The sequence below is a fragment of the Gracilinanus agilis genome, chromosome 4, assembly GCF_016433145.1.
Source record: "Gracilinanus agilis isolate LMUSP501 chromosome 4, AgileGrace, whole genome shotgun sequence".
In the NCBI taxonomy this organism is placed as follows: Eukaryota; Metazoa; Chordata; class Mammalia; order Didelphimorphia; family Didelphidae; genus Gracilinanus; species Gracilinanus agilis.
The window spans coordinates 171592996-171611076 of NC_058133.1; the positions used below are offsets into that span (position 1 = coordinate 171592996).

The 18081-nt window shown below is 36.7% G+C and overlaps 1 protein-coding gene across 2 annotated transcripts in view; it reads left to right on the plus strand.

The window, feature by feature from the left end:
• The window catches only part of ACACA (acetyl-CoA carboxylase alpha), a 246389-nt gene that overhangs the window by 116021 nt on the left and 112287 nt on the right, over positions 1–18081 (plus strand). For both annotated transcript variants that reach the window (XM_044673681.1, XM_044673680.1), the window contains 4 exons: positions 9823–9879; positions 10144–10188; positions 16142–16183; positions 17787–18002. In XM_044673681.1, coding sequence (XP_044529616.1) covers positions 9823–9879; positions 10144–10188; positions 16142–16183; positions 17787–18002 — 360 coding nt within the window. The remainder of the gene's footprint in view (positions 1–9822; positions 9880–10143; positions 10189–16141; positions 16184–17786; positions 18003–18081) is intronic.

Consider the following 18081-nt stretch of genomic DNA (forward strand, 5'->3'; position numbering starts at 1 on the left):
TCTCTCTCTCTCTCTCTCTCTCTCTCTCTCTCTCTCTCTCTCTCTCTCTCTCCCCCTACCTTCAGCCTTCCTAATTTTAAATAAACTTTCATAAAAGTAATCCTGACTTGGGTCTATTTTTTATTTGAAGTCGAGTTAATCCGATTTCTGGCAACCTTAACCATAACTATCTAGTTTTCCCCTCTTACAGTTTTGGCGACCACGAAGGGACTTGGAGATACCCTCAGTCTTCCTATATTTTCTTAACTTTTCCTTTACTTTCATTATCCCCAAGTCAGCCTTTTTACAGCTTGTTTGGATCTTCGATTTACATAAAGTTGCCAGATGGGTGAGGTCAAACATTTCCTTTCCTTTAGCCTTTAAAATCCATTAGAAAAGCAACCGGTTTTAATGTTGGCTGCAGGGCCCTGAGACCTCAGCTAGGGAGGCTGTTCCCCCCCCAACAAATAACCCAATTAGCTGATCCTCAGTTTCACCTGGGAAGGAATCTTATTTTTCAGTTGCCTTACTGGGGACTAGCAGACTGCTTTGTCTCTTAGCTAGCCATGGGACACACCTGAAAAAGCTTAGAAGCAGCTCTGCTCCACACCCAAAGCAGAAGGCACTAGACTCAGCATATTAATAGGGTGTTTTAGGGAGAGTAAATTTTTAGACTGAAATTAGGTCTTAACCTTGTTTTACTCCTGGGAGTCTACTTTCTTTTCCAAACGCCACGTGTCTCTAGTTTTAAAATCTAAGTGAGAAGCAAAAGCCTGGTGGGGCTAGCTAGAATTGAGCTGCCTTTTTGCCCAAAGAGGGAAGCACATGGTTTTAGCAGTTTTAGCCTCAGGGGGAAGGAGAAAAGAAAAAAGCTCCCTCAGATTTTTAAAATCGAACTTTTGAAGCTGAAAAGAGTTTCAGCTACACCTTGTTGCCCCTCCCAAATTTAGTCTCTGAAAGAAATTCAGCCTGTCTTGGGCTAGAGGCTTTGTCTAACCCTGCTAAAACTAATCTCTATAACTCAGCCTATGGCTACAGGCTTTGTTTTTCTTCATGCCAGAAATAAATCAGATTATAATTTGAAAAACAACAGGTTCCACACCTAATCCTTAGAAACCCAATAGCGACACCTACTGACAAAAAGTAAAATTACAGGCAAATTAACAATCAACTAAACGAAAATGTGGTTCCAACCAGTGAATGCCTTAGTGAATACCTGGGTCCAGACTTTCGCTTACATAGTCAAACTTAAACAACTTTTTTTTTTTTTTTTTTTTTTTTTTTGCTGGTTAGTAATCCCACAGAATGTATTGCAAGGGATATGTCTTACACTATATTTGGGTGTGATACTTGTAAGGGGAGTGGTCTGTCTTTACTTTTCCCAGAGAGACTTGAGAAATAATGAATGAGAAGCATCCTGCAATCTCAAAGATGGCAAAAACATGGGAATAGTGGAGTGTTGAGGGAGTTGTAATGTATTTATAGTATCTCTTTTATTTAGATATATTTTTGCTTTGATTTTGTCTGAGATCCTCCTGCTACTCCTGCTTTCTTAAACTTCAGCTGAAGTGCAATAAATTATGCTTCAGCCCCTTACCTTTACTCCATGAGTGTTTCCCTGCCTCAGTGTGTTTCTTGTAAACAGCATATCATAGGATTCTTGTTTTTAATCCACCCTGCTATCTGTTTCCATTTTATGGTTGAATTCATCCTGTTTGCATTCACAGTTATGATTACCAACTGTGTTTCCTCCATCTTATTTTCACTTTTGATCCTGCCCTTTCTCTCTCCTTTCACTCTGTCCCTCCTCACAAGTATTTTGCTTTTAGTTACCATCTCCCACTTTCCCCTCTCTTCTATCACCCCCCTCTTGTATTATTCCCCTCTTACTTCTCTATAGTATAAGAGGATTCTATACTGAAATGAGTATACTTGTTATTTCCTCTCTGAGCCATTCCATCGAAAGTAAGGTTTAAGTATTGCCCGGCACCACCTTTATCCTGCCCTCCACTGTAATAATTTTTTCGCGCTTTTTTAGTTGAGAAAATTTGCTCCATTCCACCTCTTTCCCTTTTCTCTCATTCCAATCCCCTTTTTCACCACTTGATTTTTTTTTCTCTTATTGACATACCATGTCATCCTAATTGGCTTTCTCTATTACCCTCTGTCTATATATACTTCTAACTGATCTAATAATGTAAAAATATTAAGAGTTACAAATGTCATGTTTCCAGGTAAGAATATAAACAATTTGACTTTATTGAATCCCTTACATTTTCTTTTTTATTTACCTTTCCTTGAGTCTTGTACTTGAACAAAACTTTTCTATTTAGGTCAGATCTTTTCATCAGGAATGCTTGGAAAGCTTCAATTTTATTTAATGACCATTTTCCTCCCTCAAAGTATCTACTCCTTTTTGCTAGGTAGGTGATTATGAGTTATAAATCTTGTTCCCTTTGCCTTCCATTATCATATTCCATGCCTTTCTATCCTTTAATGTGGAAGCTTCTAAGATCTGTGTAATTCTGACTTAGTGACTCCGTGGTATTTGAATTGATTCTTTCTGTTTGTTTATAGTATTTTCTCCTTGGCTTGGGAGCTCTTGAATTTGGCTATAATATTCCTAGGAGTTGTCATTTTGGGATTTATTTCAGGAAGTGATCAATTTCTGTTTTACCGTATTGTTCAAGAATATCAGGGCAGTTTTTTTGGTAATTTCTTGTAATATGATGTCTAGGCTTTTTGTTTTCTTTTTTGATCATGGTTTTCAGGCAGTCCAGTAATTCTCAAATCTTCTCCACTGAATCTATTTCCCAGGTCAGTTATTTTTTTCAGTGAAATATTTCATATTTTCTATTTTTTTCCATTCTTTTGATTTTGTTTTATTGTTTCTTGATGTCTCATGAAGTCATTAGCTTCTATTTGCCCAGTTCTAATTTTTAAGAAATGATTTCCTTCCATGAATTTTTCAACCTCCATTTCCATTTGATCAATTCTACTTTTTAAAAAAATATTTTTCTTCATTAGATTTTTCTACCTTTTTTTTCATTTGGCTAATTCTGCTTTGCATTTCTTTCATTTCTTTTCCCCATTTTCCTCTGCTTTTCTTAATTGTTTTTTTAAATCCTTTTTGAGCTCTTCAGAACCTGAGACCAATTCATTTATTTTACATTTTTGTATATAACTTACCTTACTGTCCCTTTCTGAGTCTGTGCTTTACTCTTCTTTGTTTCCAAAATAATTTTCTGTGGCTAGGTGTTTGTTGTTGTTATTGTTTGCTCATTTTCTTGACTTTTATTTTTATCTTAAAGGTGGGCTTTGTTCTCAGAGTAGAGGAAGCACTCTCTTAACCTTCAATTTTTCTTTGTTGCTACCCTTAACTCTACTTTGAGTTTCTTCAGGTTTCTGTTCTTCCATGGTGGTATGATGGCCTTTGGACCGGGAGCTCGGAAAGCCACTGGCTACTGCTGATTCAGTTTCCCCCTAGAATTGCTGACAGTTTGCAGGGCTCAGAGCACCATGAGCTACCTTGTGCTGAGGCTCAGGGCCTAACCTCAGAGTTGGGCATAGGCTTTGGGCCTTACCCTAGGCCAGTGATTCCCAAAACGGGAGCCACTGCCCCCTGGTGGGTGCTACAGCGATCCAGGCGGGTGGTGATGATCACAAGTGCATTTGGGTGAGGTGAATAACTGTAAGGGGGTGGTGATAGTATGTGACAGGGGGCACTAAGTAATATTTTTTCTGGAAGGGGGGCGGTAGGCCAAAAAAAGTTTGGGAACCACTGCCTCAGGCTTACACAGGTCAGGCACACTGTAGACTGCTTTGCGTTGGGCTTGGGGCCTCACCTTGAGCTTGGGCAGGGGCTTGGAGCCTCACTTTGTACCTATACACCCCACCATGGAGCCAGGTACACTGTGGACCATCCTGTACTAAAGCTTGGGGCCTCTCCTCAGGCTTATTCTAGGGCTTTGAATTTCAAGGGGATGGGGATGCGATACTCTGCTGTTTGTTCAGGTAGGGTCTTAGGGTCTTGGAACTGGCTTGAGCCCAGCTTCAGAACCTAAAACAGTAGATGTGGGGTGGGGAGACTTGTTGTTGGCTTCATACTACTATTACTTCTTATAGTCTTGCTGTGGGCTATTCTTCCCTCTTACCCCAGTGAACCAGACTCTTTCTGCCCACGTTTCAAGTTTTTTTATGTAAGAAAATTGCTTTACTCAAGCCCCTTGTTGGTTTTCACTTTAGTATTTATTTTGAAGCATTATATTAAGATTGGTAGAAGAGGATTCTCAGACCAGTTTGTGCTTTTCTTGCCTCTATTCCATCATCTTTTCTCTACCTCAATGAATGCATAATATCTATATGTTGTTGGTGAAGCTGTGAATTAATAAAGCCATTCTGGGAAACAGTTTAGAATTCTGCAAATAAAGAGACTGAAAAGTCTATACTTTTTGATTCATAGATTCTGTTACCAAGTATCATATTCTTTATACTTAAGTAAAGAAAAGGGTCACCTTATCTTTTGATACCTGGGATGGCAGAAGATGTCTTGAGTATGTGAGAAGAGGAAGGAGAGAAGAGAGAGCTTTTGGTAAATGAATATGATCTTTTTTGGTTAAGTATGAGGCAAAATTTTCACCCAAAATATGAGGGGAAAAGGACCTTTATGATTGGAATCTTGAGGACAGAGGGAAAGTTTTAGTCATAGTAGAAAGTGAGATAATGAAACAGAGATAAATTGAATTAAGTGCCTTGTAATTGAGATTATTTAACATTAATTTGTAGTGGACCAATTCAGCATAGTTCTGTGATTTTCTCCATCTTCATTTAATAATAGAAGTAGATTGTGGTTATAATTGGCAAGAAGTGATCTGTGGTAGCATAAACAAAGAAAGGTTTTAAATGTAGTTGAGTCAATTTACTTAAAGGGTTAGCATAGGAAAAGAAGGAGAATGCAGCCTTTATAGGATTGCTGGCTTGAGAAAGAACTGAAGGGTAGAGGAACTAGAGGTCAAGTTAAGGACAAGGAACAGCATTGAGGGGGATAAGGAATAGGGAAAAGTGGAATAAGTGATTATGATTATATAAAAGAATTTTGGAGTTTATAAACATAAAAGTTGAAAAACATAGATGTATCAATGTCAAAGATAGGACCATTTCCTTGTAGCCAAGGTGTAGTGGAACTATAGATCATGTTAACTGAGTAGATTGAGAACCACTAAACCTTCCTACTTATCACTTTCAGAGTACCTTTTTTTCCTTTCAGTATTTTATTTTTTTCCCCTATTGCAGATAAAACAATTTTTAATATTAGTTTTATGAAATATTAAGTTTCAAATTCTCTCCCTCCCCTTCCCCTTCTTTGGGATAAGCCATTTGATATAGGTTTTATGTATGATATCATGCAAAACATTTCTTTCCTTATTGATTATGTTGTGGAAGACATTAAAAAAAAAAAAAAACTAAAGGGGCAGCTGGGTAGCTCAGTGGAGTGAGTCAGGCCTAGAGATGGGAGGTCCTAGGTTCAAACCCGGCCTCAGCCACTTCCCAGCTGTGTGACCCTGGGCAAGTCACTTGACCCCCATTGCCCACCCTTACCAATCTTCCACCTATGAGACAATACACCGAAGTACAAGGGTTAAAAAAAAAAAAAAAAAAAAAAACTAAAGAAAATAAAATAGTATGCTTTATTCTGCCTTCAGACCCATATCAGTTTTTTTTTTTTCCTGGAAGTGGATAGTATTTCATTCTAAGTCCTTCAGAATTGTCTTGGACCTTCATATTGCTGTAAATAGCTCAAGTTTTTCACAGTTGACCATATGTTCTCTTGTACAATGTACAATGCTGTACAATGTTCTCTTGGTTCTACTTACTTCAATTTGTATCAGTTTATGTCTCTCCAAGTTTTTTTGAAATCCTCCTGCTTATCATTTCTTCTACTACTATAGAATTCCACTACAATCACATATCACAATTTATTTAGACATTCCCCAGTAGATGAACATCACCTCAGTTTCTAATTCTTTGCCATCACAAAAAGAGCTGCTAAAAATATTTTTGTACAAATAGGTCATTTTCTCTTTTTAAAAATTTCTTTGAGATGCAGTCTTAATATTGGTATTGCTGGATCAAAAGGCTTGTACAGTTTTATAGCCCTTTAGGCAATGCTCCAGGTTGTTCTCCCAGAATGATTGGATTAGTTCACAATTTCACCAACAGTGTATTAGTGTCCCATTTTTTCCATATCCCTTTCAACATTGGTCATTTTCCTTTTTCTGTCTCATTAACCAGTCTGATAAATGTGAGGTGGTGCCTCAGAGTTGTTTTAATTTGCATTTCTCTTTAATCAACAGTGATTTAGAGCACTTTTCCATATGCCTATAGATAGCTATGATTTCTTTCTTTGAAGACTTTCTCTTCATGAATTCTTTGATTATTTGTCAATTGGGGAATGACTTGTATATTCTTATAAATTTTACTCATTTCTCTATATATTTGAGAAATGAGACCTTTATCAGAGACACTTATAAAAAATTTTACCCCAGCTTTCTGCTTTTCCTTCTAATCTCAATTGCATTAGTTTTTTTGATGCAAACCCTTTTTAATTTAATGTAATTAAAATTATCCATTTTATATCTTATAGTGCTTTCTTTCTTTTATTTGATCATAATTTCTTCTCTTATCTATAGACCCAACAGATAGATTATTCCATGCTCTTCTAATTTGTTTAAGGCATCACCCTTTAAATCATGTACCCATCATGACTGTATATACCTATATACTATCTTTTAAAAAATTCTAATCATAAATTTGCAACATTGAGAGAGTACAAGAATTATTCCTCCAGTTTAACAGTCTTTTACCCCACTTTCTGTCAGAAACCAGTAACAGAGTTAGCAGTTAAACCACTGATTTCTAAAGAATTCTGGCTTGGAGATAACACTAACAATTTGGCTAGGGACTGGTTGCCTTTAAGGCGGGCTTGTACAGGCATTTTTGATGCTTTTCCTCTTTCTCTCACTCTTCTTTTTTAAAAGATCATAAAGCAGCTGAAATGAAAACTAGTTTTGTTTTTCATTTGTGTGATCATGCTCTAGGCACTTTAAGGGAAAAAAGTTTTTTAAAAAATGCACACACATTAAACTATCAAATAGGTTGATCCAAATTGTTCAAATAATTTTCTAGTCCCAGCATGTCTTTTTTTTTTTCTCTCATAGAAATTAGGATCATATATTTGTAAATGACTTGTGGAGGAGATTGAAGCCGTCAGTGTAAATGGAGTTTCTCCAGGTGCTGACGCCTAATCGCTGGGTAATAGCTGTGGACTTGCTGTGAGACCTGCATTATTACAATGTAATCAGAGTCCTGTTGCTCTGCTGTTATTGTCAGCCACTTGTGGAATTTTAAAAGCAATAACAATTTTGATTTTAAATCACGACGTTATTAAAGTTATTTTCTTTGCTTGCCATGAACATAGCCACTGATGCTTGTGTTTGAAGGGCTTAGCCTTAGCTGAGTGTTTTATTGTTGCTGGAAGGAATGGTACTGTTTCTGGGTATACTAAGAAGCTGGGAGGTCCTTTTTCCTTCCTTATTTTTGTTCTTATCATCAATTCTCAATTATCTACACTAATAGTGCAAGCAGGTCACAAATACTCCAGAAAAATAAACCATCAGTGATCTGTTTGGGGAGGACATTATTACATTTCTTATTCACTTTTTTTAAGCCATTAAAATGGTTTTTTTTTATTTCTGAGCACACAGCAGCTGACAGAATGGAAGATGACCCAGAAACAGTCTTAGATTGTAGGAAAAAGCTAGTTTAGATTAAAAAAGAAAAATTTGCAGTGGATCATCTACATATAGGCTGTTGGAAATTAGTTATATGGACAGATTTGCATTTGTTACAATTGTAACAGATAAAAGGGATGGCCCTCTGGGTAGGGAGGAGGCAAGGAAATATTTAGAAATGAAGGTGATCTAAAAACAAAAGATATTAGAAAAGTATTTTTTAGGAATTATAGCCAAGGAAGAAAGACAAGCTAATGTCTAGATTAAAAATATTTTCTGTAATGAAAACCCAATATTTATTTTTTTTAGTATTTTTATTATTAGATTACTTAGAATATTCAATGGGTAACATCATCTCATTCCTTATGCTACATAAGTTCTGAGAGGTCTTTATTAAGTTATCTAATTAATAATCCCTTGACTTTTTTAGATCATTGAACAAGATAATATTCTTATTTCATAAAAGAGGAGCCTAAGGCTTGAGGGGCAAGAATTTTATGAAACAGTAATGTGAAAAATACCAACTTCTGCTGACTGCCAGTCCTTCTAATTGTCAAGTGATAGTGGGATTCATGTATATGAAAGAAGGTGTTGGTCAAGATGACCTCTCACCTTCTTGAATTCTGCTAGATTTTATGGTAGTGAAAAGGAACCAGCTGCAAGCATATCAAAGGTAATATTTACTGTTGTTTTACAACATAATGAAAACATTATACAGTAACAGATTCACCATAATGCCATGAGAAGGCAACATAGCTTAGTGGACAGAGTGCTGGATTTAAACTTGGCCAATTTGGGTTTAGATCTTGTAGCCTACACTTAACTAGCTTTGTGATCCTGTGAAAATCACTTAACTCTGTTTACCTCAAAATTTTCAACTGTAAAATGGGGATAATAATAGCACGTATCTTTCAGGGAAGTTGTGAAGATCAAATGACACAGTATTTGCAAAGTGCTAAGCACATAGTAGGTGTTATATAAATGCTTATTTCTCTCCTCACCATCCACCCTACATTCATGTGACTTTTCTTCTGAACCTCAGTTTCCTCATCTGTAAAATGAGGGGATTGGATCAAATGGTCACTAAAATCCCTTCCTCCTCAATTTATGATCCAATGAACTAGCTATTTAGTTTCACTCAACCAATTAATGGTTTTAGATAAAGTATATCTGCAACGTTATTTTTAAAGGTAGCCTGTGGTATTTTGAAAGGACACTGACCTGTGTTCTCTTCCTGTCAGCTGCTAACTAGCTGTGCAAACCCAAGTGAATCATTTGGTCTCTCTGGGCATTTGTTTCTTCTCCTGTAATTGAGGTGTTTATAATATTTGTTTCTCTAAGGTCCTTTCAAACTCTAAATTTTGTGTTTCATTTCTTTTGTCTTCTTATCAATAATAGGGAAAAATATCATAGCAGGTAGTTCTCTAGATCATTATTACCTGTTCTCTCCTATTTGCCACTGTATGAGTAGTGCGGCATCTGATGAGAAGGGCCACCTGACTCTAAAGTATCAAATATATTCCAGGGGCTTTGTTTTCAGTTTTCTTTAAATGTTCTTTTCTATATAGGACCTGATTTGTCTTCGACTCCAAGTCCATGCAATCTCCATGTGTTTAATAAACTCCCCCATTGTGACCTCTGTGGGCAGAAGTCATGTTAAGGTCTGCCTTTGATGTATATCAATCTTGAAAGAACTCTGGTGGCCTAATACAACCCTTGCTTTCTCTACAAGGCTTGCTTTCATTATCATCCTGAGAATCTGGGTCCTATTCCTGCCTGCTGCTAACTAGTTGTGTTACCTTGAGTAAATCATTTAGTTTCTCTGGGCAACAAAGTCAGTTTCTTAATAGTACTAAGGGCGAGGTTGAGATAGATTTCTTGTTTTACAGGTTTCAAGGTAGTGAGTTGGGATGGCTTCTTAGGATTTTAGTTCCCAGAAAGGCTGTATAACCTGTGTTTAAATTAGAGACTTGGGAAGAATGGATGGAGCATGGGATAGTCAGAAATCAGAGGAGGCTTCATCTGTCTTCTGTTTTATGTTGTTTATTTACAGAAAGCTGCTCTTGTCGAACATGGGATCCGGAGGCTTACTTTCCTGGTTGCACAAAAGGTATTGATGTGTGTCTTATGCTTCTCTCAAGCCTTTTATGCAGCTGCTGCTGATCTGCTATCTTAATTTTTTTTTTAATTAAAAATCAGACATATAAAGAGGGGTATAAAATTATTTACTTGTAGCTATAATGGGGGTATAATTAAGTGAATTTAAGCAAAGATATTAGTTTAACTCAATTTACCTATTTTAATTTGTTTAAAAATTTATTACTAATTGCTAGCTTCTGCTCTTTTTCCCCTCCTTTCTTTTTTTGTTTGTAAGGATTTCAGAAAACAGGTCAACTATGAGGTGGATCAAAGATTTCATGTAAGTAAAAGGCAAAATAACAAAATAGAAGCCATAATAACAAAGATTTCCCCAACATTTTGCCCTGTGTACTTCTTGATATTTTTTAAACAGAGTAGCGACTAGTAGCTCTAGATAAATTATTTCATTTCAGTTCTATCTATACTTAGGGGGAATTGACTTCTCTTTTTAGAAGTTATTCTAATGAACTTTTAGCTTTTCTCTAGAAGGCTTCATCATTTAGAAATAGTTTAGAATGAACAAATCCATTTATATAGTTGGGTAAGCTGTCCCATTTACACAGTGAGTTAATAGTTAAGAATTCCCAGTTCAAATCCTGAGGATATGGTTTCTAACCTGTTGTTTTTCCTTTTCCTCTGCTAGTCTAGTAATGATGTGTTCTATTGCTGAAGAAAACATACATTCAAAAGTTCAACAAGTGATCTTCTGTACTGATATTTTGTGGTATTAGAATCTTAAAAAGGAAGCCCAGATTACTTTTCCCCTTGATCATATTAATTACCACAGCAGCAAATAAAAATTGAATAGTATTTTTAATTCTTTAATTTGACTAAAATGACTTTCTAAGGCTTAAGCATTCATCATCAGAAGAGAGTGTTTGGGGTGAACATGATAGAACTTGAGGCAATGCTGTATTGAGCCCTATATGATGAGGGAAAATTCTTCTCTGGGGGGGCAGCTGGGCAATTCAGTGGATTGAGAGCCAGGCCTAGAAATGAGAGGTCCTAGGTTCAAATCTGGTCCCAGACACTTCCTAGCTGTGTGATCCTGGGCAAGTCACTTAACCCCCATTGCCTAGCCCTTACCACTCTTCTGCCTTGGAGCCAATACTCAGTACTGACTCTTAAGATGGAAGGTAAGGATTTAAAAAAAAAAAAGAAAATACTTCACTGCTGTCAGCGTCTCTGGGCATGACTTAATATCCCATAATTTATCTTTAAAATTTTTTTATTTCAGTTATTATATTCTGAAGTATATTTTTTAAAGATGATAATGAACAATTAATAATGTGATTAAATAAGATCTCTGAGTGTCATTAGGCAGTCTTAATGTTCCCAACTAGAATTTATAGATATTTGGATCAGTTTTTCTCTTAACTCTTATTTCTAATTATTATGTGAGCATTTGGGGCATTGCCAGCAATGCATTGCTTTAAACCAAGGACCTGTGTATGATTGCCTTTATTGCCCTCTTGCTTATGGGGAAGTCTAGAACCTGGCTGTGTTTTTCTTCTCACAATGAGCCTTGTTAGCTTTGCTCCAAACAGTAACAAGATAATCTGTCCTGAAAGCTAAAGAAGCTATAGTTTTTTGAAATGCTTTAGGAAATGTTGTGGACTGCACAACTCCCCTCTGTTATTGATGGTAGAAAACCAAGCAGAGTTCAGATATGTATCAATCAATAACTTCAGATAGGAAACGAGAGTCAGTGGAGAAGTATGAGGAGCTTAAGAGAGAACCCCGGGGCTTTAGGAAGAAAAATCAGGAGCTTAGAGAATAAAATTGATACTTGGAGATGGAATATGAGAGTCTATGAATAAATATTGTGGTTGGAGATGCTGATCAGGAAGCCGGGGAGAATCTTGAATATGAGAGACATGCAAAAGTCAGGTCCTGGATTTGGTAAGAAAGAGCATTGAGCTGGGTTCATATAAAGGGTAACAGATTTGTTTTTCCAGGGTTCATCACAGATTGAGACCAGTTACAGATACATGTTTTTCCTCTTGTCTCTTTGTAATGAAATCATGTTGTCCTAAAGAAAATCCTTGAATTGTAATATTTCTCAGAAAGCAGTTTTTTTTTCCCATTGGCTTAGTCTTAACTCTGGTTTTTATAGCACCCAAGCTAACTTAATGAATTTCTTACTATTACCATTCACAAAAAATGGCAAAATGAATCAAGATTTACAAACATTTCTTTTAAGCTTTTAAATACATATTCCCTCTCCTCCCCCCCAAAACAAACAAACACACTTTTGAACCTTTCTGGAATGAGACCAGGCTTTTAAAAATCTCTCTTAATATTTTTACGTATTTGAATTGAGTATGAGGTTATGCTGGTAGAATCTGTGATCTAGAATGGTAACTCTTTAGGGACGTCTCACTTAGGATCATTGCCCAGGCCTGATACACATGGGTATCATTTGGCATATCATTGAAATTTTAAAGTGGTATAATTTCTGCATGTATGTACTTTCTTGGTTGAGGGAACAAGTTAGTGGAGTGATGTGGATTAGATTATTTCTTACAGACTGTATGATAAAAGACTTGCATGTTTGTATTTAGGGGCACCATGGAAATAGTGACTGGTGAAAGGGTACCCCTTTCTGAGCTCTAACCAGGATCTACTATTGTCTAGAATCTTTAACAAGTAGTATACAAATCTTGGTCTCCCTTTTGCAGCAGTAATGCTCTGAGTGCTTCTACTGTGGTGGTGGTGGCTCACCATTCACTAAAGGATACTTAGTCTTTGTTGTGTCATCTGATGTGTGCTTGCCTCATAGTTAGTGAAGTGTGAAAAAGAGGAAGCTTTCTTGAGGTGTTAAGAGTTGAATCCTTTGATCTCTCTGGCTTCCTAGTAATCCACTGTGATGTATTCAGCCTTCCCTGTTCTACAGTATGAAATCCCCACATTATTGAATTGAAAAGAGAACACAGGATGGGCAAGGAGAGGAAGGAAGGTTACCTCCTGCACCAATGAGTATGGGCTAAAGACAGCTATGTTGTTGCATATTCATTTTCATTCATTTTCTTAGTTCCAAGTTGCAAGGCAAGACAGGAAAAGGGCCCTACATGGAGCATTGTTTTGCTAGGTGTTCCATTCCCAAGCCAGTGAATCTTGTAAACATTCTCAGGCTTCTTTGTGGAAGGCACTACAGCCCCTAGGTAGCTGTTCAGTAGGAGTGTCTGGGTTTGCATTAGTGTCATAGTGCCCTAACACCAAGCAGGCACTTTAACAATAAAGAGACTTGGTATTGGGACTCTTCTGTTTCCATAAGAATCTAATTAAATCAAACAATGCTAAAGAGGCTTGGGTTCTTAATGTTTACCAAATACTAAGCTCTGATATTTAGTAGTATAAAGAGAAATAAGCATATCATTATTGATTCTTCCTTCACCTGGAAATGGATTCAGGTCTTGAGTACAACAGAAGAAGCTCTATGTGAGGTTTTAGTTTGCCTGAACTCATCATCAATATTGGCACAGGGAGGTGTTCAGCTTCTCTTGAGAGATTCTAGACTCAGTGCTTGAATTGAAGTCCTCCAAATGTTTTGCAGTATCTTCCTTCATACTGGAAAATTGAGGCTGATCCCTACTGGATCATCCATGCTTTTTCATTTTTGTTTGTTAGTGATGCCAAAATGTCTTTTCAGGATACCTCCCCCCCCTCCATCCCCCACCCCCCCTTTTACTATACAAAATTCATTCAATCTAACACTGGTTATGTTCTAGATTGTCATTTCTAATTCTGTTTGAGTCTTCTCTTATACTGCCCTACTCATGAAGTTTCATTAGTTTTTTAAATCTAGTTAAAAAGCTGAGCTCTATTACTAAGCAGCCCTTTCACTTTTATAGTTTGTTAGAAGTATTTGGATTTTGGAGGTATAATGTGGTATGCTTCATAGTTGGTCAACATTAGTAGTTAATTTAAAATAAAAATCTTGAGTCGCAGCTCATTTTCTTACCAAACCAACTATTAGCTTATAGAGGATTTGGTTTGAGTTAGTTTTTGTTTTAATTACAGCCTATATAATTAGTTCCCAGCATGTTGAGGTAAAAGAGAGATGTACCAGCAAGCTTCCAATTTCTTCATCTCATTAGGTTTTTAACACGATTATTAGTATCATAATCAGCTATGATGATTTCTGTTGTAGGTTTTCACATTCTCTGATTTCCAGGGTGTCTTGATTGGCTAATTTAGGCAAATTATTTTGATTGTCTTGATGATGGTTGGTTGATTAGAACACAGCAGGGGTATAATTCCTCTTCCTAGGAAATGCTGTACTCTTTCAGATTTTTGGTACCAGAACACTAAGAGTGTTCTCTTTTTGCACAATTTAATTGTGATATTTGCCCATAACCCTAGTAGAATGTCTTGAAAGCAATGAAATTAGTGATAGAATGACTATGGATAGTGTTAGGGTGAATCAGCAACATGAAGAGGGATAAGCAGGAGGAATTAAGAAAGACAGTAGGATTGCTGAGATTCCTATACTTTTTCATTCTTTATGGTGTGTATATCTTTGCTCTCTAACTGGTGAGTAGTCATTTTTTCCGTAGGAGCCCAAATGAAAAAGTTCTTTCATTTTCAGAAAGCTCTATCATACTTATGAGGAATTTATATTTCTTGTCATTGGATTTTGCCTTTATGGAATCTCTTGTTTGAGTACTTCACCTGTTTAAAATTAGTTATGATAATGATATTTTAAAACCCAAACTACAGGCTGAAATATTTTTTGATTGGTGGTCTTCTAGTGAGTGAATTATCTTGTTATTAGTAACAGTGGTTGTAGTAAGTAGTAGTGGTAAAAGTTCTTAAATCTGAACTGCATACTTGTATGGTATAAGGGGGTGTGTGTGTGTGTGTGCACGTATGCGTGCATGTGCAACTTGACTTTTACTAGGAGAGCTGTATGGAAAGATATTCTTATCCTTTTTTGGGGAAAGGGACACTTGCCAATTTTTATTTAATGTTTTCAAAGCCAATCCCTATGACAATGCAAATACCAGTTTCTAAAAATCTATTAGCATGAAATCCATGGACAGTCCAACTGACACATCTTTCTGTTTAACTTTAAAATCAGTCCCTTATTTTTTTCAGAGAATTCTTTAGGTCAAAACATTTTATTCAAAAAATCATGATCATGCCTGTGGTAAAATATTCTCTAATTCCCCTTCCCCTTCTGTAAGTTTATGGGCTTTTTGGTTGTCTCAGGTTTAAAAATTTTGATTTTGTCCCATTAGAGAAGAGTTTTCATGGTGTTTGGCTTCCAGTGAGCTAAAGTCCCCTCTGCTTTGAGTTTCCAGATCTCATTGAGAAATGTTAATGTAACTTTTCTTGGTTACTCAGTTTTGTACTAATAACTAGTTGATTATTTTTTGCTCATAATGAAGAAGTCTAATGAAACCTCCTATAGAGGAAAATAGTAATGAACTTGATTCCTGCACTGCTAGTAGAGCTCCCCACCCGAGAAACGGGTATTTTGTGTTAATAAGTTAAATTTCAGAAACTAATGAACTCTACTAATTGGAGTCATCTTTGTTAATTAATAAGGTTCTAGTAAATTGGGTTGCCTTTTTGTGTAATGCCCTGCCAGAGAATTGTAAGACCTCATGATAGCGAGTTCACTGGTCCCATCCTGGCCTTTCCAACAAAGTTAGTGGTAGTGCCTAAAGTAGCTGCCTTTTACATTTCCGTTTGCATTGAAATTTTATGACTTTGACTCTTCAAATTACAGACTTGACAACGAGTGTAGAAAGAACCAAGGTTTTGATACGCTGTGCTGGCTGGCTAGTTTGTTTCTGTTTTAAGAGCTGTTTAAGGAGAAACTTGGGAAATCAGCTGAGCAGCTGCTACTGCAGTAGTTATATCCCAGGTACATTCACACTAGTGCCATTTGCCCAGGTGTGCTGAGGGCAGCCTCTAGAGAGCTTTTGTGGTGGAAGAGAAGAAAAATCATGGTATTCTTCTGTTACATTGTCAGTGTTAGAGTAAGTGTTGGAGAATGGCTGTTTGCAAACCTTCAGGGCCATGATGATGAAGAGTTGGATTGCTCTTAAGTTCTCAGGTTGCCCCAAGTATCCTTCATGTATTACCTGGGCCACGTGCAGTTGGAAACCCTATGACTTGCAGGTGCTTCATTGTCAATGCCTATCTTTACTGTTTACTGTGTGTCTGACCCAAGGGAGGCATGTTTGTAGAAGACTGACTTTTTTTTTTCTCTTTAAAAACAGAGAGAGTTTCCTAAATTTTTCACATTCCGAGCAAGAGATAAGGTAAGAACCATCATTTTTTCCTGCCCATTTATTTTATCCCTTAACTTTTTTCCCCTTTAGTTGACCAAGGTGTATCTCATCATCTTTTGCCTTACATGTGAGAAAGAATGACTTCTATTTGATTTTTGTGCTTCTCGGTATCTGAGATGTTGAACCTGGAATAGGTCCCTTAAGGAATATATAAGATTTCAGAAATTAGTCTTGTACTATCAGAAAAGGAAAGGCACTGCCAAAATGATCCATTTTGGTATTCCTTGGAATAATTCTGGAATATTATGAAATTAGAAGACACATATAGTCAAGCTTCAATTATTTGTGAGAACTTTTTTAAACTAAACAATTCCATTTTGTGAGGCAAAAATCTTTATCCTGTGCTTCCTTCTTCTGCTAAGCATCTGAGGTGTATCCCTATCCCATTAGTTGATATATTCTCTTGGAATACAGTTTTAAAATATTATTCTAAGCAAAATAAATTCAGGATGGAAAATTTCTTAGTTCGAACTTAAATTTCCACTCTCTCAACAACCCCAAAAATGCATTCCAGTGTCAAATTTTAATCATCTCATGTTTCAGATTTTTTTGTGCCTTGGAACTCCTGTCAGTGGAGATAATTAAATTTAATTCTTATTTTGTTTTCTGTTATGTACTCAACACTTTTAGTCAAAAGAAGGTTCAAAAGAATCATAAGACATAGTCTTTTCCCTCAAAAGTACTTCATTTACACTCTAATCAGGAAAAACTATTCAATTTACCAGATAGGAAATGCTTACTCATATATGGGGTATTATACTAGGCGATAGGGATATCAAGGGGAAATCAGACAGTTCATGACCTCAAAGAACTTATATTCTAGAAGAGATAAGACATGTCCATAAATGAACATAATACAAATTAGACTTTAATAATTGCCAATGACTATGACTATGAGAAATTTGAGAAAAGAGAGATCACTTTCATTTAGGGACCTCAGAAGAGTTTTCATGAACATATACTGACACAGTGCAAGTAGAAAATGATAAATCCTGTATCATTGTCAGTTATGTGTTGTCAAGTTGTGCAATGCTGTAGGAATTCAGAGAGTTGCTTTTTTTCTTCTTTTAAATGTATCTCAAAGGGGCAACTGGGTAGCTCAGTGGATTGAGAGCCAGGCCTAGAGGCAGGAGGTCCTAGGTTCAAATCCGGCCTCAGACATTTCCCAGCTGTGTGACCCTGGGCAAGTCACTTGACCCCCATTGCCCACCCATATCACTCTTCCACCTAGGAGCCAATACACAGAAGTTAAGGGTTTAAAAAAAACCAAATTAAAACAAACAAATACATCTCAAAACTAGTCCTTAGACACTGATCCTCTTGGGTACTAACAAAAGTCCATATGTATTGAATTGTGATGAGACACTTTGATAGTCTGTTCCTACTAAAACTCATTAATAGCCTTATTTCTTTCATGTTGTTGCTAAGTAATATCTTCAGAATAACGTGGTTTTTGTTCCTACTTCCCCGTGTGAATTTATGTCTCTCACACTCCCCACTCCATTATAATCACTAATTCTCTCTTTTCCTGACTTTCTTTGTAAGTGAATTTTTCTTCTATTTCTGAGTTCAGTTTGAGGAAGATCGTATCTATCGTCACTTGGAGCCTGCCCTGGCTTTCCAGCTGGAGCTGAACCGAATGCGGAATTTTGACCTCACTGCAATTCCATGTGCCAACCATAAGATGCATTTATACCTTGGGGCAGCCAAAGTGGAAGTGGGCACTGAAGTAACAGACTACAGATTCTTTGTGAGGGCAATCATCAGGCATTCTGATCTGGTCACCAAGGTGAGTATTGTACTTTGGTGAAAGTAATTTCCAAGGTATCCTGGAGAAAAACCAACATGGTCTGGGAAAACATAGGAAC